Below are 26,070 nucleotides of genomic sequence, written 5' to 3' on the forward strand. Positions count from 1 at the left end.
GGGGTGGGGGACAGAGGCAGGCAGATCTCTGTGAGTTCAAGACCAACCTGGCTTACAGAGTGAGTTCCAGCACAGGTACCAAAGCTACACAGAGAAAGCCTGTCTCAAAAAAACAAAGAAAAAGAAAAAAAATGTCTTTCATACATAATAATGAACTCATTGATGTGTGAATACTTTAATATAATAATAAAGCTAATTTTAAATCAAAATACACTATTAGCATTGTACTTTTTTCTCTGCTGTCCTCCTTAATAGGTAAAATCAAGTAAACTATTTCTTCAACAAAAAAATCCTTTTGTTACTTATACTGAAATGCATATATTGGTCAAACTTAGTTGAATGCAACAATAGTTCAAGAGAGCAATTTTAATAAAAAGAAAAGTTATGGTCAGCTGAAGAAAGGAAGTAACTTTCACAAAACCCAGAAATTACTGTCACCAAATGTGTAAGAACACGAGCACAGGCTACTTAATAAAAAGTACGCTTGTCACTGTAGCTGAATCAAATAATTGCCATTATTTACATTTGTTTTGCACTTAATTAATGGCTGGCTTAACTAGGTGATAGGAATAAAATATTCAAAACATGCACACAAAATTCAACAGGATAAAATTGTTGAATTTAAAAGAAAAATCTAGTAAATAATTAATCCATACCATTGAAAACATAAACATACCCTTGTCATTGAAGTGTATAAATGCGCATACAAAAAACAAGGCAAGTTTGTGATCATATTTTATAAAGTAAGCTGTCCCAATTTTTGGGATAGATAAATGCCATCATCTGTTTACTTTACAACACCTTTGTAGCTCTTTAAAATTTGTCTATAGGCTCTAGTTCACTTGGGTAAAATACTATGAATATTACATTGAAAATAATTTCCCACCATTTTTCCTTTAAGAAAGTATTCTTGCTCTCAGAATTCAAGCAGTTTTTTTTTTTAAATCCTGAAATCCCTCTGTGCTCTTCAAAAATCATATGCATTCAGAAGACTTGAAGGTCAAAGGCAAAGCTAACTGCTCATCTTAGATTTTTGCTACTTTGGAAAAGGAAAAGAGGAAAATGAAATTTATGAAGTAAAGGCAATCTTATCTTGGAATTTCTTCATTTTATGTTTGCCATAAATAACAATTTAAACATTCTCAAATATCAACTTTTTGTTTCTATGTGAAAGTATTAAAAAAAAAAAACAATGCATTCAGGCATTATATGAAGCAACAGAGACCAGAGCGCCTTATTTGTAGCAAATTTTATTTTCAAATAACCATAAAAGGTATCCAGGTACACTTCAGAGTCATTTATGAGATCATGCACGGTGTAAACAGAAAGAATCCAAAGGAAAGAAACATTCCTGATGCTTCTAACAAGTGACCTGAAGGGACACAGAAACAGACACCAGAACTTTCCCCCCTGATGCCTGGATCTGTATCCTTGCTTGTTTCTTGTCATTTCAGCACGAGATAAAATGTAACACAAAGAAGCAAAAATCAAGAATCCAAGAGAAGAGAAACTAGCCAATGTTTGGGGTTGGTTGCTTGTTTTTTATTACTGTTCACAGAGAAATGTAGCAAGCGGAGGATGGTGTCTGAATGAAACACTGATTTTGCAACACAGTTAACAAGGAAGTGAATCCCGGCTACTTACTTCCTGGTCACAGACTCCTTGAGATCATACACAGTGCTTACTTCCTGTTCACAGACTCTTTGAGCATCATGCACAGTTTTTTGGGGTTTTTTTTGTTTTTTGCTACGAAATCCAGGAAAATAAAATGGGAATGTTCCCAGAAGGCATTATAAAGAATATTTTAACTTGGGGATTTTATTTTTGAAAGTAAGGGAACTTATTATCATAATAATTTGAAAATACCATAAGACAAAATAGGTGAGACCAAAAAGGACACAAATCAATAGCAAAAGCTAAAGAGACTTAAGTTCCAATTTTGTTACATTATCTGTCTAGCAAAGAATTGTACATCAGAGGTTTTTTGTTTTGTTACTGTTTTTCATTTCAGTCTTCAGAACTGAGTTCTCATTACTAGAAATAGAAAATAGATTCATCCATCGGACCATAGAGACCTTCTCTATATGCACAGCTTTCAAAAAAAAAGTCAACATTATTTACTTAGTCTAGACTAAGCCCCAATATTCTTATTGGCTAGTGACCATAAATTCTAAAAGGTGTTGAGTCTCCTTCACAGTTTATCATCTTCTTACAAGTGAAGCTAACTGTGCTAGTAACACAGTTAAAAATGAAATAACAAAACTCTATTCAAAACTTTCTATTTTCATCGCAACAGCGTTATCTCTTGATTTTCCTTAAAAGCCTAGGATGATAGAATGCCATGGTTTTGTCCCAGCACTTCCCATTTCCGATGCTTCACACCACAGCGTGCTCTGCAGGCATACTGCGATAGAAAATGATGCTATCTTCTATGTGCCTAATAAAAGAGCTGTCACTCTGAAAACTGTACAGTGAATTCCACTGGGATTCTGCTAAGTAAAGCTATTGGCATTTTAGGCGCTGAAAACCACCAAGGCTCTAAGAGTTGTATGCTTTGGTTTCTGTGTTATGAAGTGTTACTCTATTTGAAGTATCAAAAGCCTACCTACTATGTAAGTCAATATTACAATGGTATTTCACCAAAGTTCACAGATATGGTCGGTAAGAGTTTGTGTTCCTAGGATCAATTTGCCAGAAGTTATATTCATCTAGGCATTTGGGGAGGTAGAAGCTATAATTTGGTGCCCTGCACCCATCTAAAATATCCTCAGTCTTCTAATCTATGCCAAACAATAAGTGTGCAGTTGCCCAGACTGAAGACTGTCGTACATCATAGGAAAGTGTGTTAGACCTTCCAAGCCTGCATCACGTGATTTTTCCACTTCCCACTCACGTAATTAGTGTTCTTTTTCTCTTCTTTTAAAAAACATGCCTGTTTCAAATTTGTATTATTTTTTTCAGATGTCTAATTCAGCTATGTTCTTTCTCTCTTTGGTCTCTTCCCGCATTTCACATACCAGACAGATAGTTAAAAGTCTGAAAAACCAGGCAAGCTTCCAAAAATATTTCAAAATGAAACTGCCCTAGGTGACAGAACAGGAAAAGAAGGCAAAGCCTACAGGACCAAAGTTTCAACACGCTGGCTGAAAATGTGTTGGAAAATCCATTCAGGTTGCTCGTGCTATGGATAAGATTTCGATGAGCCATAAACATCCAAGTGACTGACAAAACTAACATGTTCCCTGATGACTCAAAGCATGGTGCATTCTGGGTGCATTGTTAGTTAACTTGGTACCTGTCCTTTAATCCTTTTCTTTTCCGTGGTTAGCATTCAGGAAAGGAAAGTGTTTGAGAAAACATTCAACGTTCTGAGAATAAATATAAGTGAGATATTTTATGTCTATCATTCATAAAACTTACATCCTTTACATAGGGCTTATTTGTACATAATAAAAATTTTATAAGGAATTTTTTTTTCTGGAAAGTATTCTATATGCTAATTTGTTTAACATGTGCTTTGGATATAGAGCTAAGTAAAAGGAGCTTCACACAATTCTTTCTTCAAGTATTCCCTTTAACGATGAAAAGAAACCTCATTCCTAAATATTTGTTCTTCTTTCCAATTGATCCTTTGTTTCTGATACCTTCTGTAACCTGAACTACACAGAGAACAAAAATGTCAGCGTTTGGAACATATTTAAATACTTCAATAAATTTGTTCATTGCATAGTGAACATGTAAACTCACAGAGAATCTATAAATGTTATCCTGGAATCTGAAAAAGGTGGCTGGAATTTTACATAATAATTTATTCTGATGTTTGTTTTGTTGTAATTTGGGCTTGCTATTTTATTTTCATCCGTGTGTCAACTGAATACAAATAAATGAAAATAAGTCATAAAAGTTAAAATCAAAGAAAATAATTTCACCTCATTCTCTAGTCTGTAAATTTTTCCCCTGGGCATAACAGGCTGCAAATGTACTTCATGCCCTGACTCTTTAAGACAGTGTTCAAAATTAATTTCAACAATGTGTGCTTAACATAAAGTTAACTATATTTGCATCAAATAAAATGTTTATTCATGAAAGCTATTTATCATACAGGAAACAGCAAAGTCATCATTACAGAGACGTACACTAGAGGTGACAGATGCAAAGTGCATGCAGGGCCTTCTGTATAGGAAGGAAGGATAGACAATGGTGCTAAAACCGCTGGGTTTGAACCCTATACTCTTGTTAATGAGAGTAAAAGTTGTCCTCTGAATTTACAATTGGAAAATGACTTTAAGAGATAGGACTGATACACATTAGCAAGCAGATGAAATGGATGTTTGGGAACTTTATTTTACAGTTACTGTGCTTGACAAATGTGTGGAGTTGTTTCAATAATAATTTTCTCCAAATGAGGGGAGGGTGTATTACTGCCAGGTTGCTCTGGTTTTCTGCGTGGTTTATCTCGCTCTTTTATTAAACCACATGAGGTTAAGCCTTCATTTGTGTCAGACATCATAAAGAACAAAAGTTTGGTTAACATTCAATAAATGACACTTAAGTCACTCTCTCTCTCTCTCTCTCTCTTTCTCTCTCTCTCTCTCTTTTGGTTAATAAACTTTTAAGTGTATAATTATCATAACCTAATAGGGTCTTTGTCTTCACTGCAGTGGATTTCCGATCAAACTTTTCCCCTTCTTTTAATACTTTAGGGAATTTTCAAACGTCGGGATGTTTGGCTGTAATGCCCCAAGATTTGTTCTCCCTGAAAAAAAATCATAGTGACAATTTATTAACTACAGAGCAACTTGGCTTTTAGGGGTCTGCAATTTCTATTTAGATTTACAAATATCCACTAGAGCTCAATAGACCTGATACTAAATCTTAATCATCTTTAAGATTTCTTTTCATGCAACTATGGATCTGCTAATTTATTTTTATTCTGAAAACTGAACTGAGTCAAATCAGTGGGGCATTACTTTTATTATAAACAAGAATATTTCAGGGTAATTCAAGATTGAATCACATTTTATATACAATGGTGTGTGTATTTGATATGAATCAGAACTTTGGGAACCTAGGAACCTATTTGTCTGTTGGAATTTTTTTAGTTGTGCTGTTATTTCTTAGCTTTTACACATAGATACTGAAAATATACTAGCACAAGTAAAACTGATGGGAAATAAAACTCCTTAGATTCAAAATGGTTTATTCACACAAATTTAATAGGATATATCACAATTGTTTGGTCCATAAATATTTAGGGGAAATAGTTTCTATACAATGCATTTATCAATAAACAAAGGAACATGGACAATTTTGCTAGACCACTTACTGTACTATAAACACGAAGCTCAATATATAAGATTATTGAATTTATCAACTATATTTGAAAGAGTGCACAACTGCTTTCTATGACATGTTTGTCCCCTCTAACAGGATACACCATAAAAAGAGTTTCAGAAATGAGAGGTAAAACAGTACAAAACTAGTGAGGTGTCAAAAGGGCTTAAAACAGTTAATTTAACAAACAACACATATATCCTGATTTTTCACAAACTTATTTCCAAGTTATATCATAAGGCACATAGGAGAACTGAGTTATAATTAGTCTACTTAATAAAGTAGGTCTGTAGTACCATATATTGTTCTGTCAAAGAACAAAATTTCTAAGTATCGATATTTTACCTGTAAAAGTGTGTTAATAAGATCTCAGCCTTAAGAAGGTTGTTTGGTCTGGTTAGTGGTAAATGCCCAAAATGTAAGAGAAATATGAAAAGTCAAGATTTAAGCTCCATAGAAGATGACCACACTTGCTAAATATATAATGGCGATCACACTTTCTTCTGTTACAGTGTTAACTTCTCTTCCATCATCTTTTTTTTTAAAAAATAAGCTACTTTCTGTGCTAATTTTCTAAAGACCCTGAGCAAAAGTTACAATAATGCACTTTAATGTGGGCAGTGAACTGTCAATATGTAACCACACATTTATACAGCCAGAAGGGCACCTTTAAAATCTATTAAATAGCCACTTCGACCACCAGAGGAGATTAAAGGGTGCAAAAGAGTGGACAGTATGTGCAAAGTCATTCTGAACAATCCACTAAAGCAAGACGTAGATCTTGACTTCTTCTTGATTATTTTAGGAAATCCACAATCTAGTTGGTTTGTTTTTTGTTTTTTTAACTACAACAGAAGCAGGTAGATGAACATTCACCACTGCCCAGACCATTACGATTTCACGTTAAATTAAAAGAAAAAAAAATGCTGCTGTAAACTAGGAAATATATTCAGATCAGCATCCACAAGGCTTCTGAGTTTATCTACTTTAAGACTCATAACTTCACATCTGTAATATTAAAAAGATTTTTACACATAAATCAACCCGTGCCAAAACAAAATAAGGAAGAACCCAATAATTCTCAGTGTTGGTATTCATTTACTAAGTTGGCTTAAAAAAAAAAGACATTATATAGAATGCCAGATACAATATCATGGTACAGCTGAAGCCAATTAATTATTAATTAAATTATGCCAATTTTTACTTCTTAAAAATTTGTATTTTGCTTATTTCCATTTCTTTAGGGGAAAAAGTTAAGGAAAAAGACAGTTTCAGAGACTGGCTAAAAAAAGTTATCTTTTCACTTTTTTTAAGTAGGGGGTCAAAAGTACAGAATTTCACATTTTAAGTGTAACTCCCATGGAAACACAAGGAGTTTAAGATTGCTGTGTTTTTTTTTCAATTTTGAAAAACAGTAAAAAGCCCTAACAACAGGAAGTTACATTCCTGAGTTAGACTTTTCACCCAGTTAACTGTTGCTGTTTAAAATTGATGTTAATGTTTTGTTTAATCATATCCCTCACTTGAATTAATAGTTCAGGTTAAAAAAAAAACAGAAATAGTACATTTGTTTTTAACTTCTTAAAATGAAATTTTTAAATTGTAAGACTTTAGAAAATAACTTATTAAGTGTCTGGTTCATTAATAACTCGATCACAAAAACAGGAATATGATTTGCCCAACATAATACCATCCATTTTTTCCCTTCGAGATTCTGGAAATAAGTAACATACAATTTTAAGAGGCACTTACTAGAATGATTCAAAATCTCCCCTTACCAACTGAAAAAAACCTGATTAAAGAAAAAAGATCAAATACACCTTGTAGACAAAATACGTTCACTTAAAAGCGACAATACTGTAAACTCATAGCCAAGTGGTGTAGATGCTACACACCAAGCTGCTATTTATTCCCCAAACATCTTGTGGGTTAGGAGAAGGGAAAAAAAAATCTCGTAAATAATAAAATAATAATATTAGAATAAAAATAAAAAGAGGAAGAATCCTTTTTTTAAAAGACCAATGTTAGAAAAGGTTCGTTAAGGTAGTTTGTGAGGGGCTTCCGGATTCGTGGCTGTCCATGTTAGAGGTCACAGATGTCACTACAGTGACAGTGGGATTGGTCAGGTCTGTTAAAGTGGTCGCAGTGCCGGGTGGAGTGAGAGCGCCGCTGTCTGCTGAGGGCGGGGCCGGAAGCGACGTGCCGTCAGCTTTATCAACACCCCCATTCTCCTGCCGCAAAAGGTTCCTTCTGAATTTGGCTCGTGCGTTTTGGAACCAAACCTGCAAACCAATCCCAATTGATTTCTTTATCGATTTTTTTTAAGTTTTTTTTTCTCTCTCTCTTCCTTTTTTTCTCTTTTTCCTTTCCTCTATTTCTCCTTTTAAATATCATTTTTCTTGGAGAGAAAGTGGACTTTTTCTACTTCTTTCAAAATAGACTACTCTGGGTAATAGAGTTATTTTCTCTTTACTGTACATATTGCTGCATTAAATGTGCCACTTAGGATAACTAGTACTGGAGCAGGGAAACCACAGAAACAAAGGCATGGAGACTAGGGGGAAATACACCATTCCTCAATAGGGAAAAGCAGGGTCACCAAAGTGTCTCAAACTAAGAACTTCTCGTGTGAGGGAAGCACCACCAGAGGTTAAGCTGTTTGCTAGTCCGATGCCTGACAAATGCTCTATGGACAGAAATATTCTTCCCAGCCACAGACCCCCAAACAGCCAGAGAACAGAAAAAGTCTGCTGCTTGCCACTGAGCGGGGGGATCACAGGTCACTCGCGGCAACCTTATATCATTTTATAATTCTTACTATAAGCCTGGAGAAGCAATTCAACACCCAGAAGAACTCTGGATTTTTAATAATGTCTTGGTTAAACAGAAAAATTCTTGCTCCAACTTCTTGCTGAGATACGAACCTGACCTTGGGCAGTTCAGGAGCTGGGGGACGGGCCACCTGAATTTGGAAGGTCCTGACAGGAATGAGCTGCCAAGAGTCCGCAGACGTGGGACAGCAGATCCTTAAACACTAGTACACTAAACCCAGTGTGAGTGGACATCTCTATAGGCAACACTTGTTTAAATAAAGGTAATGCTGTCTACACAGCAATGAAACTTTGGAGCCCACCTCTCCATCTGGAGGGAGAATGTGAGTCCTCACGGACTCCTTGAGTACTCTCCAGGAAGCCCCTGTGGGAAGATAACTACAGGAGGAGACTACTAGGAAGCAGAAGAGGAAATATCCATCTCCAGGTGATTAGGGAAGAGAGCTAGTCTCTGTCAAGGGGAAGGGAGGACATATATACAAAGCCAATGATGGACATGGCTTACCTGCAAGACTCTTTTGGTCAGGCCCGTTTTTTGAGCAAGCTGCTTGAGGTCCTTGGCATCCGGGTTGTGGTTGATGGCAAAGTAGGATTTCATGGTCCGGAGCTGGTGGTGCTTGAAGGACGTTCGCATGCGTTTGGTCTTCTGGGAAGGTGGATAAGGCTGCTGGTCCCGGTCCAAGCGGTCTTCCTCGTTCTCATTACAACCTGTTGCGGTAACAGTGGACAAACAACTGGTCAGTGGGAACCTCTACATCAGCTGAAAAGATGGAGAGCATATGACACTACCGTCATCATAAAGCAGAAGACTGTTATCTCTCTCAATGGTGAGTGATATCTAGACAAGAAGACACTGGCTATAGTCAGCTAAACTAGGCCATTTGGATACAGCTGGTCTGCATAATAGAAAACAGAAGATCAAGTCTTTTCTCTCTGATTGATGCTACAGAAAATGTAGGGAGTGAGAGGGACCTCAAAGAAGAAGAAGAAGAGGAAGAGGAGGGAGAAGAAGAAGAGGAGGAGGAAGACGAGAGGGAGGAGGAGGAAGAAGAAGTTTATGTGGATCTGCACCCTGGTGTCCACATTCACATGGGGTTTTGTGCCATTTTGCCTTTTTCTGGTTTGTCCTGTCCTGTATCAAGGCACTGTTCTTTACGTGACAAATGTGGCGAACATGTATTTCAGGTCTCAAGTTTCAAGTTATCTAACAGCACAGTATGTGTACGCACACAGGAAACTAAGGGATAATCTAAAGAATTTCTTATGTTTGTGGCGCTTTCTCGAGAGGGAAAAAGAAGATGATAGGAAAAACAAGGAGACATGAGAAAATGATGCTTTTGAATGTCTTGGAGAATATAAGAGCAGTGCATTTGAGGAGTTTTAGCTACAACTGGTTAGCTTGAGCTGTGCCAGGAAGAAAACACCTTTTCCTTGGAGTTAGCCTAATAAATATTTCTGAAAGAAAAGAATCCCAGCCTCCTCCCTTGCTCCTGCCTGCAGCACTCCCCACAGCTCACCATAGAAGCACAATGAAGGTTTCTACCCAGCTTGGTCTCCTGTGTTGTGGATGTGTGTGAGTCAGGTATGACCCGTGCCACTGACCAGCCTGGCAGTAAGAGGGCAGCATCTTCTCTGCCCTTGCAAAACCCTCCTTGGCACCAAGGGCAAAATAAATTGGGCTTTAAAACCAGTGAAAAATTCCTCATTCTCAGGATGTGAAAGTTCATCATATTTAAAGCCACTTCCTTGTTCTGCACGAGACATGACTACAAAATGAGAACATTTCACTAAATATTTACTGGCGTACTCACCTATGCGATTCAAGGGCACAGCTGTCTTTAGCTCTTGGGCCCTTATTTAGTATATTCATCTGGTGTGCTTTCACATCTGACCATCCTGAGCTTCTATGCATTATTTCAAATCAATCTGATCATGTCATACCGAAGGAAAAGCTTAAATCTTTAAAGGGGTGAGTCATCTTTTAATGTTACCCCTCTCCTGCTTTATAAAATGGTATCTGCCTGCCAGGCTCTGGTTAGAATTTCAGAATTCCCTATTTGCATGTGTATAAGCATAGATGTGCTTAGAAATCAGCATGTATGCAGCTTTGTGGTCATCAAACAGGAAATCTACTGAAAATAAAACTCATTGAATGAGAAATTATCCCAAATATATAAAATGAAGAATTATCAACTTTTGTGTATCCCAAGACACAAAGGTGGGAAGTTGCCCAAGAGAGCAGTCATACAAAGGAGCAGGTGTCCGTGAGTTCTCTCGGGGAAAGGACTGTATCACATTCTCCCTTGCATTCCTAAGTCAAACAACATGACCATGAGCTCACAAGTACACCCTCCCAGCCCTTCGTTGACCAGGAACATCCTAAGTGCATGCTAATACAAAGTCCAATCAACTTGAGCTGGTGCCCAAGTCAGACAGATACTGCCAAACTTTGGTCTTAAGCTTCTGAGGCCTGCCAGAATGGAAACATATACCCACAGGTAACAAAGAGAATATCTTTTACATTTTGCCCTATTTCATCCCAGCGGGGATATGTCCCCTTCAAATAGTCTGCAGAATTGCACGGTGAGATCCTCAAATCGATGAAAGAGCATCCTGTGACTATAAAACGATGATATCTCCAGTAAACTGAGCCATATTTCACAGCCAGATTACAAAGAGACCCTCAGCAACTTGCTCAAAGAGGCACATTCCAGTCGTTGGAGGCTTCTTCAAATGAGAGAGCATGCCTAGCCAATGTGAGTTGCAACTTTTCCTGAACAACACATCAATTGTGACATGAGCCTCAACTTGATGTTTAAATAACACACTTATTTCCACCTCTCCCAGGATAACATTTCCTAGAAATAACCAACTTAGCTATCTAGCTATTCATCATTTGAAATGAATCTAAGAGAGAAAAAATAGTTAAAATAAGATTCGAGGAAATTGCTTTTCTAAGTATGTCCTCTGTACTTGGTTTTGCTCATTGCAAACTCAGCACAGTGGTTTAGTACACTAGAAAGAATTACTGAGTTTGCCACCACACAGCAATTCGGTGTGTAAGAACAGAGACACCAGGTCTTTCTTATAATATATGATTTTCACGTGGCTATGTTTGCACCTACATTCTGCAGCTTGATAGAGAAATCAATTTCTGCCACAATATATCAGCTTATCCTAAATTACTTGTGTTTAATGACAAAAGCTTTATGTAAATTTGCAGATGATTGTGTTCCCAGCATTTCTAAGCTTTAGGATCTTTCCCCCTGAATTATAAGAACAAATAACTCTCTTTAAGTTGCTTCAAATCCCCACCTGAGCCTATGCCTCTGTCGTTACTGAAGCTAACAAGAAAAGCTAAATGTTTTACATCCAGTTGCTTGCTTGCGAGAGGGTCACCTATCTAAAATGAGTTTCTGTTCTAAGGGTTCGAAACCTTCTGAGAATTAACTAATTCCTGGGAGACCACTAGGGGTCAGTGCCAGGCTAATTTAACAAGGAAAAATCCTGCACATTTAGATGAAAGAACCTGGGGGTGGGGGGGAGAAGTAGCAGAAATCCAGTTTCTTAGTGAATGGTCAACTATCCAAATAGGACCTGTCTACCCTAGACTGAATCCTCTTACCTCTGAAGGTCCTTATTTCAATCCAACATTTCAGCAAAATGATTTTTTTATCTTAAATATAAATAGGTAATTTTTCTTCCAAAAAAAAAAAATCAGCCTGAATAGTTTGGTGAATGTGTACAAAGAAGTAAAAACTAAACTAGGAACATTCCACTGAAAAGTGCTTAAACTATGGCAAGCCCTAACTGACCTCTGACAGTCTTTGGATCAGGAATATGTTTTGTGTATACCTTTTTAAAATTCATTGTATGAATTTATTTGGATCCCATTAATGCTGCTCTTTATGAAGCTTTACATTTCAGGAGAAATGGTAAGAGAAAACCTAAATAATGCTACAAAACCAATGAGCTTAAAATGTAGGTGACTTGTACATTCTAAATTTTAATGTGTTTTAAACTTGCTGATCCACCCTCCTCACCCCACCCCTACCCTATTGGACTGTATGACTAGCTGACATTAGAATCATAATTTTTTTTGTAAATGGGGGTGATTTTTGCTTAGATTACTTAAAACCAATTCCTTCAGGCAATCTTCCTAATCTTAAAGAAAGGTGTTCTATTTGATTGTGTCTCTGGGGACATCCAGGAAAGGGTGTTAAGAAGCTGCAGTGGACTGGGCAGCCTGGGCCATTTTTCTGCTGTCCAGGAAGAGGACAGTGTACTCAGAGACTGAGCAACCCTACGGAACCAACAAAGAATCTAAACAGCTTTTTGCTTTCTCTATTTGTCTTTTTAAAAAGTAAAAACTAAGAGAAGCAAAATTCTATTACTCTGAAAGCTTCTTGGAACCATATAACATAAAGATCCAAGGCAAAACCAAATTCAGCTAATTAGATTAACTAAAGCAAGCCAAGAGCCAAGAGCCGAGCTTGCTCCCAGTTTAACTAGAAATCCCCATTTCCCTGGATTTCATGGGGTGCCAGCATCATTCTCTCTCCCACTAGTTGTATGAAACCCAGTGACCCTTCCTCCCCTTCCCATTCCAGGCCTCCACTGTTCCCCTCCTCTCTCCTCCTCTCCTCTCTCAGTAGGACAGTCAGGTCTCGGTGAGAGGTTGGAAATTCCACTGTCATCCTCTATTAACAAAGAACAATTAGTGTCCTGCCTCTTTTGCCTTGAGGACCATGGATTATAGATGATAGAGTTTGCAGTGGGCAATTGGACCCTAGGCAAAGCCCTGCCCCAGTTTAGCAGGGGCCGGGGGCGGGGGGGGGGGGGGGGGGGGGGGGATGGACAGGGTGCAGCCAGGCAAAGCCGCAAATGCCCTTGGCCAACCCCTGGGTTGTGCTTGCTGCAGAACACAGAGCCGCCCTTAGCCTCTATGTTGGCTCTTTTCCCTTGGTCCAGCCGCTGCCCAGATGTGAATTCAGTAGAGACAGCCGAGGCCTCTTTGGGCTGTGTGTCCCTTCTCTCTCTCTGAGATGCCATCTCTCTGCTCCATCCCAGAACGGATTCCCCTAAATTTGGAAAAGAATCCCAGGAAACAAACCAGCATAGGGTTGGATATGCACAATTAAGCCAGTGGGTCTCTTCCAGTAGCCCAAGTCCCCTATGTGTTGAGTTACTAAATCAGTTTGGGCCAGGACATGGGAAATCAGGGCTTTCCCAAAATCAGCCTAGGTTTTCTGGGACCCAATTCCCCTCTGTGCTTACTCCAAGAGCTCAGGTCTTCAGGGTCCGCCAAGAGCCTGACCTCCAGGATGGGAAGTGGAGACAGGCTATCAACAGGAAGAAACTGGTGCACGGGTGTGAAGCAGATGGATGGGCGCTTTCTCCAAAGCTAGGAAGTCTTTGGGAGCTGTTGCCTGCGCTTTGTTATGAATTGAGAGAAGGCTGGGAGCGGGCAAACAAGCAGCCTGACATAGGACTGAGCAACCCAGTGGACTGGACCGGGAGATTCCTCGGGTTGTCAGAGGTCAAGAGGACCTGATGAGCTATTAGGCAGGGAGTGAGTAGGCTGGGTGAATACCCTGACCCTCCAGAGAAACAACTGTCTCAGCTGTGCAGAGTCCGTCCCACCCTATGGTTCTCTTTGCCAGGATCAGAGATTCAGTTTTTCAATACCCTTGCCAACTATGTTGCTGATTAACTTTGGGCTGGTGACCACAGCCTCTGCCCCCTCCAGACAGAGTGGAACTGGGCTCTGAAGTCTTTCTTTCCCCCCCATTAACTATTTAGGAAAACCTCCTCCAGGATCTATAATTTGGCTCCAACAAAGGAATTGCCCTGGGGCTGTTTTGCTCCAACCGAGAGCCAGAAACTAATGGGCTCATTAACTAATGGGCAACAAGGATTTGGCTTTGCCTGTTTGGGGGAAGTCACTTCAGCCCCATGGTTATAAATTTTTTTTCTCCACAAGCTCAATAACCCATCCTCTCTACCCTTCCATCCTCTTTACTTCTCTCCTTTCTCTTCCTCAGACTGAGAGGGGTTTGTGGTGAGAGCCAGGTCATGTTAGGCAAAGCACTGTCTTGGCCACAGGGTCCCAAAAGGGAACCGGTTCTGCCAAATTCTCCTCCAGCACTCTAAGATCTGAGCTGTCAGGGTGGGTAAAGTTAGGGGCCCACCTGAGTTGTAATTCACGATGTCCACTCCCAGAGCTGGGCTCTTCCGCTTCCGGGGCCTCCCCTTCTGCACTGTGCCAGTGCCATTGAAGTAAGGCAAAGCCAAGCCTCCGCTCTTGGCTGCCAACTCGGTGTAGCTCAGTTGAGGTGGATACTCCCCTTGCAAGAGGGTCTCGAAGTGTGCACGGCAGTACACCAGGCTGTCCTTCATGCCGAAATGGTCTCCCGTGGTCAAGGTCTTGTTGCAAGTGGAGCAGGTGAAGCAGCTCAGATGATAGACAGAGTCTCGGGCGCGCATGACCATTTCAGAGGCGGAGATGCCAAGGTGGCAGCGGGCACATCTCTGCACAGAGAACCTTCTGGAAGCAAACAGGAGAGTCAGAGTTCCAGCTGTTGCAAGCAGTACCACCTACCTCCCATTTGCAGCGCCAGGGCTTAGTCTGCAGGGGCCAAAGACTGACTTGGGAATGCTGGCTGAGGGCCACTTTGGATATCAGTTTTATTTGCACAGTGACCTATTCTGGTTCTGGTGAACCCAAACAAAAGCATCCTTACGCAAAAGTCAGAAGAACTGGGGAACTTAGCTTCAATGTAATTTAAAAAGCAAGCAAACAAAACTCTGAACTGGCCAACTCACAGCACTATTGAAAGAATACTAAGTTGCAACGCCAAATGAAAAGCCTGGCCTTACCAATGACAAAATAGTATCATACCTAAATCTTGCCTGGCTACCCCAGAAAATGGCAATTCTGCAGGGGAAAGATAGCACCCCCTTCTACTTCTATTTAGAGGGCAACAAGATCATCTCCACAGGCTCAAATCTTTCCCAAGCTTCTGGGGTTTGTTGTTGTTGTTTGTTTGTTTTGTTTTGTTGTTTTCTGTTTTCTTCCATCTGGTTCTGGCTGGCCTGGGGAGCAGTAGCCTGTGTGACCTTTTCATAGTCATTTACAGGATCCTTGTCATCCACTTAGTTGCTTCTGCCCCTGCCAATAGCCGGCAAGTTGACCAATTCACATTAAGGAGGGAGGAACCCACAAAACAAAACAGAACAAAAGTCTTGTTCGCCAAAGACCTGTCCATTTTCTCTTTTCCCAGTTTTCTCAGCTGAGCTGTGTAGCTAAGAAGAGCTGGGATCCTGATAAGCTCTCTACTTCCTGGGATCCTTCTCACCCATCCTCGCTGCCCCGCCGAGGGTGCACACAGCTTTAAGGCATACGTAATGAATTTCCCCCATCTCAGAAATAACTTTACCTTGGACGGGCAAAACAAAACAAAAAACAAAAGAAGGGAAAAGAAAGAAAGAAAGAAAGAAAGAAAAGAAAAGAAAAGAAAGGCGACTCTGGATTCCCGCAGGTGGCTCCACCAGGTTTATTGGGTCAGAGGAGTGTGTGAATGGGGGGCGGGGTGGGAGTACCTGTAGTAATCCTCCTTGCAGTAAATGCTACCGTCCTTGGCAAAGCAGGTGAGCTCGGACTCCAGGGCCAGCTTACATTCACAGCACTTCAGGCACCTCAGATGCCACTGCTTGTCTACGGCCAGAAGATAGTACCTGTCGGAGATCTTGCCCCCGCAGCCGGCGCACAGAGCAGGCTTCTCCGGACTGAGAGGGGGCATGCCCTGTGAAGCAAGCACAGGGCAAAGCTGATGGAGGGCTGGGGCGCAGCCGCACAACCCGGGACGCCTTTAGCAGAACAGTCCCCAGCGCAGGAGCGCGTCTTACCAGGGGCCACAGCACACAAAAGCAAAAGTGGGGAAACTTTCCCAATGTCTCCCCTTTCAACGACCAGTTCCCCTTCTTAGGGGATTACCTGGACCAGCATTCCGGACCTGTAACCCTGAAAGCACCCAGACTTTTAAAGCCTAGAGAATGTTTTGATAAGCGTTCCAGAATTAGAATAGCTAAGGCTAAAAGTTTGTGACTTTCAATCTTAAACAATACACAAAATAAAACAAAGCTGTTATCGAGAAGTAGAAAGAATTCTGAAGTACGTGGATTTTTTTTTTCACACAAGCAATACTATAGTTCTATTTTTCTGAATTTTAATGGGTGAAGTAATTTGGCCGGCATTGTGATTCGGACATGCTTAGCAGATGTTGCTATTCTGTAAGTTCAAGGCCGTCCCCCTGTTTCGGTAAGGAAGTGAAGTGCCTGTCCCGAAGGAAGGACCCCCATCCAGTCTTTTCTGTATATTCGCTCTTTTCTCTAGCCAGCATAAATAATACAAGTCTTTCTCTTGAAAATTTGATTCCCAAATTAAGCGTCTTACTTAGGTCCCAACTGAGACTAGCAAAGATGGTAAAATTCACTCTGAGGATCCCAGTCGAATTTGGTTGCTGTTTTTTATTTTTAAATAAAATAGCCGCTAAAGATGAAAAAAAGTTACTCGCTGGGTCGTTTCTTCAGACTAGCAGAAATAATTCGGGCTTCCCTTACATTATTTTGGCGACATGGAAAGGTTAAGTCTCGCCTTTTTCTCGGATAGTGGGTTCTCACTGTATTAATGGTGCAAACGACGATAGTGGACTATTTAACAAGATTCAAAACCTCGCCGACCGGCTAGAACCTTCTTGGTCAGTTTGAGCTACAGTCCCCGCTGTGATATGAAAGCTCTACACAGCCCTGTTCGCCCGGAATCGTTTCCGCGGACTTCTGTAGTTTTCTCCCTCCAGTCCATAAGTGAACAGGGGAAATGCTTAGATTACTATTAATTTCACGAAGACGTGACTGCTCTTAAGAATAGTAACAGGCAGTCGTAGGTGACTGTTTCTCTTAGGTTTGTAGAGTTCGTTCGTGTTTCTGCTTTTAGACGGGGCCGCTCCTTCTCTTTTTTATTTGATTTCCCGCTACATAAGATAACCTCTCCAGAAGAAAGAGAAACGCAATTTTGTGACCAGGGTAGTTGAAGCGGCATGCAGGCCCTAACAATCTCTGGATTGGAGGGGCTGAATTCTTCGCGTTCGAAGAATTGGAAACCGACCAGCGCGTCGGGGTCTGCTGGGAAGGTCTGGTCTTCCATCCCAGAGACTAGGGTCCCATGGCTGCAGCCAGTCCGGTACGCCGTGCGGGCGAACAGTCCCTCAGTACCTACTCCAAGGCTTGCCCTCTGGACTACGGATCCGGCCTAGCTGCCGAGTCACTAGAAACTGGAGTTTGGGGCTGGCAGGGAGCACGCCCGCTCCTTCCAAAGCCTGCTGCCTTGCACGCTCGCGCTCAGCCGCTATAAAAACTGGTGATCTCAGGACCGCAGCATCCCAGATACCTAGATTCCTTGCCTAGCAAGCAGACCTCTCGAGAAAACCTAGCGAACAGAGAACGTTCCCAGGCAGAAGTCCCCGAGACCCACCATCTCCAACCTGGGCAGGCCGGAGACACGCAGTTTCTCCAGCGCCGCGCTGGGGTTGGTCCTTACCGCGTCGCGACCGTTGAGCTGAGTGCCTTTGGCCAGACGGGCCTCGGTCTTCGATCTGCGCTCCATCTCCTCCATGATGCCTTGGATGTGGCCTCCGGAGATCCCATGGAAGAGCATGGCTGGGGGGCGGAAAGGACACGAATTGTTTTCGGCGCGGCACCCCACTATTTCCATAAACACAAGCTTGGGGCTCTCAGTTCATCCGCGTGAAGGAAGCAAAGGGGACCGCACAGAGCTGCGCGGTGAAAGAGCGTGGAGACGGGCGGGGACAGGGGCAAGAGAGAAAAGAAGAAAACGACAGAGTAGAAATAGATCTATTTGAGAGGGAAAAAACCCGGGCAGAAAAAAAAAAAGCGAAGGGGAAGGGGGAAAAAGGTCCGGCGTTTCCCAGAAGGAGATGTACAGAAAACAAACGCGGAAGGACGGGATAGCAGGAGAATCTTAACTGCGCGAGAGATCGAGTTACTAATGGGAAACAACTGCCATGGGGGTGGGGGGGGGGAGAAAAACAAAATCTGAGGAAGAAAGAAAAATAGTTTTGAACACAAAGAAAGAAAACGAAGCGCTATATTCAGCGGTCCCCGGCTGCCTGCAAGTTCCCAGTGCCTGTAGGGTTGGGTTGGGGACTGCTCCTGCCGGAGCTGTGTCCAATTTGTTAAGAGACTAAAGCCAGCCCATTTTTGATAATTTAGTAGGAGGAGTCCTCTCCCTGGAGCTGCCACGGATTTTTATTCAGACAACAAAGACCTGTCATACTCCTCTCAACCCCCTGGTGATGGGCAAGCAGGGACAAACATTACAAAGGGGTGGGGGGCTGGGGGGAGGCAGAAGGAGGGGGCCTTTACCCCCATCCCACACGCGCGCGCCTGCACACACACACACACACACACACACACACACACACACACAAGCACATATCCTTCCAAGAGTTCTCAATAGTCGTGTTTTAAAGGAACCCTTAGCGTCCGAGTCCTAGACGGAGCTGGAGGGAGAGCCAACCTCATTCGCTCCCAGTTCATCAGTCCCCAGCCCAGATACATAAAAGATGAGCTGCAAACCTTGTTTCCTTCTCGTCGATAGACTTTTTAAAAACAAACAAACAAACAAAACCCAGTTCACAAGGCTGTCACCAGGAACATAAGCCGCAGTCTTAGAAGCACTTCAGGGAAACGGGGTTTTTTAATGTTTACTTCTTTCCTCCCCATCCCCTTCTCAACACTCTTCGGACGGCAGTCTACTCGCCTCACGTCCCCGAGGGCAGGAGGCACCACCAGGCTCCAAGGCGTCCTCCAAAGTGAAAAGGGGCGTGGAGAACCTACTTTCCGAGTATTACTTTTGGAGAGAAATATATATATATATACTCTGAAATTTTTGATATTTTGAGTATAGAGGCCAGGGGATGGTTTTGTAGACCTAGATAGTCAACAAAATCTTGACCATGGAAAAATGACTCTTTTACCTAATTCTAGCGCGAAGGTAAACTAGTGGAGATTCTAGTGTCCCTTTTGGAATTTGTCAACTTGTGTAGGGCTCGGGTGAACTGGGCGCCCGACCGGGGTAGGATGAGGCTTTGGCCGCTGGCGTTCGGCACACTTCGGTGAGTGTGAAAGGGGCTCAGGGTGGAGGCGGGGAGGGAGGTGAGAACTAACAGGCAGGACGGCAGACCGCTCCTCACAAGAGATGGTATTGTTCCATCGCCCTCTGTTCTTGCTAGCACGGCCCTTCCCCTCCCTCTGGTACCATTAAAAAGTGCTCACAATACTCTGATATTGTGGACTCACTGAAACGGCCAGAAAAGCCCTAGGATTGTGGAGCGAGGACCAGAGTCGGAAACTTAATCAGAAAGAGAAGGAAAGCCTGGCCGCTCTCATCCCTTCCTTCATGGTCATCAGCCTCTGTTTCCCGACCACACCGCTGCCTTGCCGGAGGTCATTGGGGCTTCAGTCAAGATACCCAAGCGCAGCGGCCCCGCAGCAGGCCCGCCTCCTTTCACCCTGGCAGTCCACGTGGAGCCTCGGCCCAATCTGGAGGGAAAGCCAAGAAGAAACTGGGGAAAATGGGTATCGGAGGAAGGGAAGAAAGGAAAGAATAAAGGATGAGTGCTAATGAGGGGGCGGCTTAGGATGGAGGGAAGGAAGAGAAAGAGGAAGGAAGAGAAGAAGAGGGGGAGAAGGAAACCACCACCCTGGTGTAGCTGCTTAACTTCCTGTCCCAAAGCTTTGCCTTCTGAGGCTCCTGGGGTCGCCTCTTCCATGAAACTCAAGCCTCCACTGTTTCCCAACCTTTTTTTTTTTTTTTCTCTCAGGGTCAAAATAATGTTCTTTGCAGACTGGACGCTTTTAAGGTCCTCTGGGTACCAGAATACAGCTCATAAAACACAATTTCACACAAAAAATGAAGCCAACCAAGTGAACTAAGCGGGAGAAACACTCCCCCCCCCATTTTGGCAGCCCTACCTGACAGCAGGACGGCTATTTACTGTAAGTAATGTAATTAGCCCCTTTGGATGGAAATCAATGAGCTCCTCAAACCCACGTGCACACGCGAAGGGCCCCAAGGAGGGACTGGGGGCAGGGGCCCTTTCAGAGACAGCAGGTCCTCTCACAAAGAGGCAGATTGCCTACACACAAGCCAGCAGTTAAACTGACTCAGGGCTCAAGGGGGGGGGGGGGGGGACAGGACGGGCCTGACAGGACCCAAAGAACTACCCAATTAAACCCAAGGATGCTAGAAGCACAAAGTAAATACAAGATTGTCATCCACTTTGCCTAGTTTCTCCCCTATATCCTCCCTGACTTTCAAATAGGAGTGTTTGGAATCGGTTTTGGCTTTTGGGTCTTGGTCCTGAACTGTTAAGCAAGATCATTTAAAAAAAAAAAAAAGCAAAACAAAACAAAAATAAAAAACCGGACTTCATGAAGAAAAAGCTTAAAAACACCTCTTTTAAAAACAAAAGTCGTAGCTTTGGGAAGAGTCACTAGGGAAGCTAGGCAATGACATCATGGAAGCCTGCATCCACCCATCCATCCATCCATCCATCCAACCAATCCACTTCCTCTGCACAGATCTTTAAATCATCTATAAGGACAAGCCCAGCAGAGGGTCCCCAGCAATCAGCTTCCTAGCTGAAGACAAGCTAGGACTGGTCTTGCTTATAAAACTAAGGTTCTAAGTTCCAGGGCCCTCAGGGATTGACCACTTCCACAAAGAAGTGAACTGCCAAGATTTTTCTTTCTCTGAGAATGCAGGAAGTCATTGGAAAGGTGGGAATGGGACAGGGGTCCTGGAGTTTGGGAGGTCCCAGTTAGTTTGGGGGAAATAGCTTCCCATAGGTCCAGCCCACCCCCCTCTCACAGTTCTTCAAAAAGAAGCCCTAAAGAAGCAGAGGGTTAAGAGAGAACAAGAATTAGATGTGTCACAAGAATGTGCTAACCGTTTGTCCAGGAGCCCTAAGAACTGCTGAAGGGCCCATCTCCCCTCTCCTCTTCACTCAAAGGACTATACGTGCTTTAAATAGGGAAAGCATGCTGGCAGCTTTGCCAGATTTAAAAAAAAAAAAACAAAAAACAAAAAAAAACTTTTACCCAAGAAGTGTTTCTCTTTTTTCCAGGCTGAAAGGCTGGCACATGCTTTGTAAAAGTTAGAGCACTGGCAAGTTCAATGCCAGAGGCTTCACTTCCATTAATGGGACAGGTGCATGGTGGGGGGACTGTCTGCTCACCCTCCCAGTAGGACCTGGGGTCTTTCTAAATCCAAAGTTAGAGGCAGTGGGGCAGAGCCTTGACTTGGGCACTGCCCACCCCCTCCCCCAAACTGCCAGCATAGGCAATCTAATGTGCTCTTTTCTGCTCCCTGCGTTTTCATGGGGCTATTGTTACAACTTTTGGCAGAGTGGGACTCTGGATTCTATTGAGACAGAAGATTTTAGACTTAGGGTGTACCCGATTACATACAGCATTTCCAGGAGGACAGAGGAGACTGACAGGCCATTGTCTGGACCCTGGCAGTTTCACTGGGAAAAGGTTTTTGGCTTAGTCTAACTCCTCAGAGGCCAGGAGGGGAAGAGCAGAGATGTCATAGGTTGCCCAAACAGCTGCATAGCTTTAGGCTCCAGAACAGAAAATAACCCAGCCCATCATTTAGCTGTAAGAGACTCAAGGTCTCTTTAGACCTGGATTTTGGTGACCATAATCTAATGCTCGCAAGTTTGGTCATTAAAGTTAGACTATTTCTTCGGATCCTAAGAATACTGTTGTTCGGAAAGGCAAAACTTTGAAGACCTTGTCTAAGTTTTAGAATATGTCGAGTATCTCAGCAGCCAAGAGGAGTCAAAGGTGGTAAGGAGCTAGGGAGCCCTGTTTTCAATGGTAGCGCCATGTGGACTTGGATGACCAAGCTGCTCCGGGTAATAGAGGAGCAAATGGGCAGCAAGTCCCCAAAGCTTTCTCTGAACAGCCGAGACAGATCTTTCTATGAGCAAACCTTCCCCCAAATGACGCTGGCAGGTCCAGTTTGCTTCTGTTTCAGAGAGTCCCTCGGATTCAATCCTATGAGTAAAGCTTTTTCCAGACAAATGCAAGTCAGACTTCAGAGTTGGGGCTGCAGGAACCAGGCGGCCTGGGAGATGCTGCTCTCGGTCGGCCGCAGCCCAGCTGCTGCACCCGCACTGTTGCCTGCTGCTCTCAGGGACAGACGTCTTCGCGGGGTGGGGTCAGGGCTGGGCAAGTCTGCACACTTTTAGTGCAGGAACACCTGCGGCCACAAAGGCCCGTGTCAACTGTTCGCTATCTTCAAGCCTATGTTCTTGAATCTAGGTCCCCACCTCCACCCCCAACAGGGCTGCCTCCTCGGCTAGAAGATCCGCGCTTCTGAAACGTGAAGTCTCTTTACTTGAAGCTTGCTCTGCCGGTGGCCCTCAGAGTCTCCCCAGTAAACAATAAATTCTACACAGCGCAATGGATTAGGGATGAACGACAAGATGTCAATAAAACCAGTTTCCATTCCAGCCTTTCAAGGTACTTGCTTCCAGCCGCTCTGCCTAGGGTTGCAACTCCCTCATGCCTGTGTTTCTTCAGGCCCTAAGACACCCTGACCCCTGCCCAGAGCCCTGACCTTAGACTAAAAGGAAAGTCAATGGTATTCAAGAAAAGACCCAAAGCTGGCACGGGCGGGTCGAGGGGGCAGGTTCCGGGAAGTCTTGAGCCAAAATGTTTTCCAGTCTCCAAAGCAAAGCTCAATTTTAAGACAATTACGATCCTTCCACTCAATGAAGGCATTCTCATGGGCTCACAGTGGTTCTCTCTCTCTCTCTCTCTCTCTCTCTCTCTCACACACACACACACACACACACACACACACACACACACACGCACACACACACACACACCTAGAACATACGTGGGCCAAAGAAAACAGTGGCAAAGAAATACCGAGGAACCTGGCAAGAACTCACCTGCCTCTAAAGTGGTGCCGTTCAGCATCTTTAACGCCAGAGGGTCGATCTCGCAGACAACTGCGATTGTACTGTCAGAAGAAGAAAATCCGGTGTGTCAGCTAGACATTACTGCCTGGGCTCCCCAAGAACCTCCTTCCCTTAGTGGGGCCGGTCTTAACCTCTTGTCTGCTGAAATTCGGGGACCCACGCATTAATGCCCAAGCTGAGCTTCCTTTCCAGAGCTCCAGGGCTGGGAGCGCCCTCCTCGCCGCCCCCCCCCCCAGGATAGAAAAGCACTCCCCACTATGCGGAACCTAAAGGGGTGTTACCTTGATGTCCCAGTGGTGTCAGTTGTTCCTCTCAAGAATTTGGTTCTTGGGAGAAGTGGTGGCCAGAGGTGGCGGTCAGGAGTGCGGGACAGTCCCCGCAGACGCACTCTGTTAATCAAATAAACAAGCCCAGTGAATGAACATAAATAAGCTCTCTCTCTCTCTCTCTCTCTCTCTCTCTCTCTCTCTCTCTCTCTCTCTCCTCTCTCCCTCCCTGCTTCCCTCCTATCTCTCTCCTCCCTCCCTCCTTACCTCTGTCCCTTTTCTCCTCTCCTCTCTCCCCAGTATTGACTTGAATCTCTCACCTCTGACCTTCAGCCTTCTCCACCTGTCTTTTATTTTCTGTTTATGCTTTCTCAAGTCGGAAAAGGCGAGGGTCCGGGATGGCCGAGGGCTCAGCCTCCGGCCAGTACCCCAACAACCGTTCCGAGACCGCGCTCGGCCCTGCCAGCCTCTCAATAATCCGAGGAGGTGTTAATGGAAGACTTGGCGACAAGGGAACCTCATAAAGCCACGAGCATCCCGAGACTTGGGCGCAGCCGCGGGAGGGGTCCTGGAGCCCCGCAGCGTACCCTAGCCTCCCGGACCCCCAGCCTGCCTTTGACTTGCTGAAGCTGGTACCTAAAAGATGCTGCCGCCAGCTGGTGCCTGCTGCATAGAAGGTGAATGGGTGGTAGCTCCTGGGGAAACTGGGCTAAGCTATTGATTGCTCACACACCGCCCCCGCCTTCTTCTCCCCATCCCTCGCTCACCATCGATGCTTCTAAGCCCCGCATCGGAAACCCAGCAAGTTGGAGAGCGTTCTGCACTGGAAAGCGGCCTCTGTGACCCGTCTGCGAGGGGCCCCAAGACACCTGCCCCTCTTGGGTCCTTACTAAAGAGCAACAGCTGAGAAAAACCTTCTAGAAAAAAATTCTGCACTCGAACCTGGGCACTCAAAACGGCTATCGGCTATGGGGGACCGGCGGGGACCCTGTTACCTGGTCTAGATCCCTCTAGGACTGCGTAGCCCCGGGTTCCCTCGAGCCGCTGGTAGAGAAGAATCGGAAGCCAGACCTCTGGCCAGTTATTTACCCCACTCCCCACCCAGGGCGCCCCTCGCAGTCGGAGATGGGGAGGCGGGGGATTAGCTTGGGCTCCCGCGCCAGTGGGGAAGGAGGTGTGAGCAGAGAGATTGGCAGCTCCAGAACGCCGGTCAGCGCCGGCGCCGCCCTCCCCCACGCCAGTCTGCTCCCCAAAGACCCCGCAGTCTTAGCCGCTCCTTGACTTGGCATGAGCCAAGGGGCTGGATGGGTTGAAGGCATTTGTGTGCCTCGAAGCCACCAGCAAAAATTACGGATTTGTGCGGGGATGGAAGCCAACCAGTCCCACAAGCTCTCCACAGTTTGGGGGCTTTAAGAGACGGCTCGGGAATGATGAATCCAAGCCACCCCTCCCCCGCACGCTCACTTTGCACACTAAACAGCGGAGTGTTGCTCGGAGCCTTAGAGACTGACTATGCCCCGTGCGTGTTTCTCGGGAACACTAGGCTTCGTGAACTAGTCCCTCGGGTCCGTCAGTCAATCAGTCCCATCCGTTTACAGAACCGGACTTTCCCAGGCTCACCTAGTTTACTTTTTCTATCGTACCCTCCTGGAAAAGGAGGAGGACAGACTCTTGGGTTCAGCTTTATAATATAAAAATCAGTGAGCGAGCACTGGAAACTCTTGGGTTCTGTCCTATGCGGTGCCTTTTAATTTCTTTGGCTATCCCTTTCAGGTGTTTGATAAGGATGCGCAGACAGAGGAGGGAAGGCAGGGGGGAGGGAGGCAGGGAGGGAAGAAGGCAGGGAGGGAGGGAGAATCCCCCCCTCAAAGAGGAATCATTTTGGAATCTGGAAATGCATCTTAGCCATTGTAGGATTGTGCAAAAGTAACAGAGCTTTACGTTCTCCGCTGCCGACAGAGGTCAGCTCCCCAGCTTAGCCGTGGGTGGAAGGTAGGGAAGATAAAGTGGCTGATGGAAGTGAGCAGTGAAGGGTGATGAGGGGAGAGGCAGGTTCCTTTGGGGTTGCCCTGGGACCCTGCAACTTCTAACAGCTTCGGGACGCAGTGTGGCAAGTGTCATTCATCGGGTAGGTAGGGAGCCTCCTTCCCCAATCTTGTCTGGAGACGAATCAAAGCCCCAGCAAGTTTTGATGTTGGAAGCTTGTTGAGCAAAGGACTTTGCAGACGCCTTTGGATAGGGGGCACTTCGCTGAAACAAAGACCCTTGGTAGAGCCAGTGAAAACTTTTAGGATCTCATTTGCTCCAAGCACCGTATTTGGAACTTCAAGTTTTACTTGAAAGGATAAACTTATTTCTCATCTCGACCTTTTTAATCAGTGGGGACAGTGCGGCTCCCAAAGAGAGAGGAGTGTGCACCACTACTCACAGCTAGAGAGGACCTTCTTACAGCTGAGAGAAGAACTAGCCTCAGAAATCCATCTCCACCCCTGCTCTAGTAACCTTAGTTTCTTTGGGGATCATTCTGTGTTAGAAACAACCCCCCAAATCAGTCTCTCT

General features: G+C 44.2%; 1 protein-coding gene across 7 annotated transcripts; it reads right to left on the reverse strand.

Annotated features, from left to right (window-relative positions):
- Positions 1-1,242: 1,242 nt before the first annotated feature.
- Lhx9 (LIM homeobox 9) lies at positions 1,243-24,603 on the reverse strand. 7 transcript variants are annotated; one of them, XM_041646353.1, is made up of 8 exons: positions 24,507-24,603; positions 23,527-23,634; positions 23,216-23,286; positions 17,764-17,882; positions 15,768-15,970; positions 14,357-14,712; positions 8,671-8,873; positions 1,243-4,756 (listed from the first exon to the last, which is right to left on the reverse strand). In XM_041646353.1, exons 3-8 carry the CDS (start codon positions 23,241-23,243, stop codon positions 4,700-4,702), a joined length of 966 nt encoding a protein of 321 aa, XP_041502287.1. In that variant the 5' UTR covers positions 23,244-23,286; positions 23,527-23,634; positions 24,507-24,603; the 3' UTR covers positions 1,243-4,699. The 7 variants fall into 7 exon arrangements, with proteins under 7 accessions (XP_041502287.1, XP_041502294.1, XP_041502282.1 ...); XM_041646360.1 differs by lacking the exon at positions 24,507-24,603 and adding an exon at positions 24,148-24,199; XM_041646348.1 differs by lacking the exon at positions 24,507-24,603 and adding an exon at positions 23,832-24,125.
- Positions 24,604-26,070: the final 1,467 nt, after the last annotated feature.

Source organism: Microtus oregoni, unplaced genomic scaffold (assembly GCF_018167655.1).
Source record: "Microtus oregoni isolate MIOR12 unplaced genomic scaffold, Mior012 000003F_ref0000135, whole genome shotgun sequence".
NCBI lineage: Eukaryota > Metazoa > Chordata > Mammalia > Rodentia > Cricetidae > Microtus > Microtus oregoni.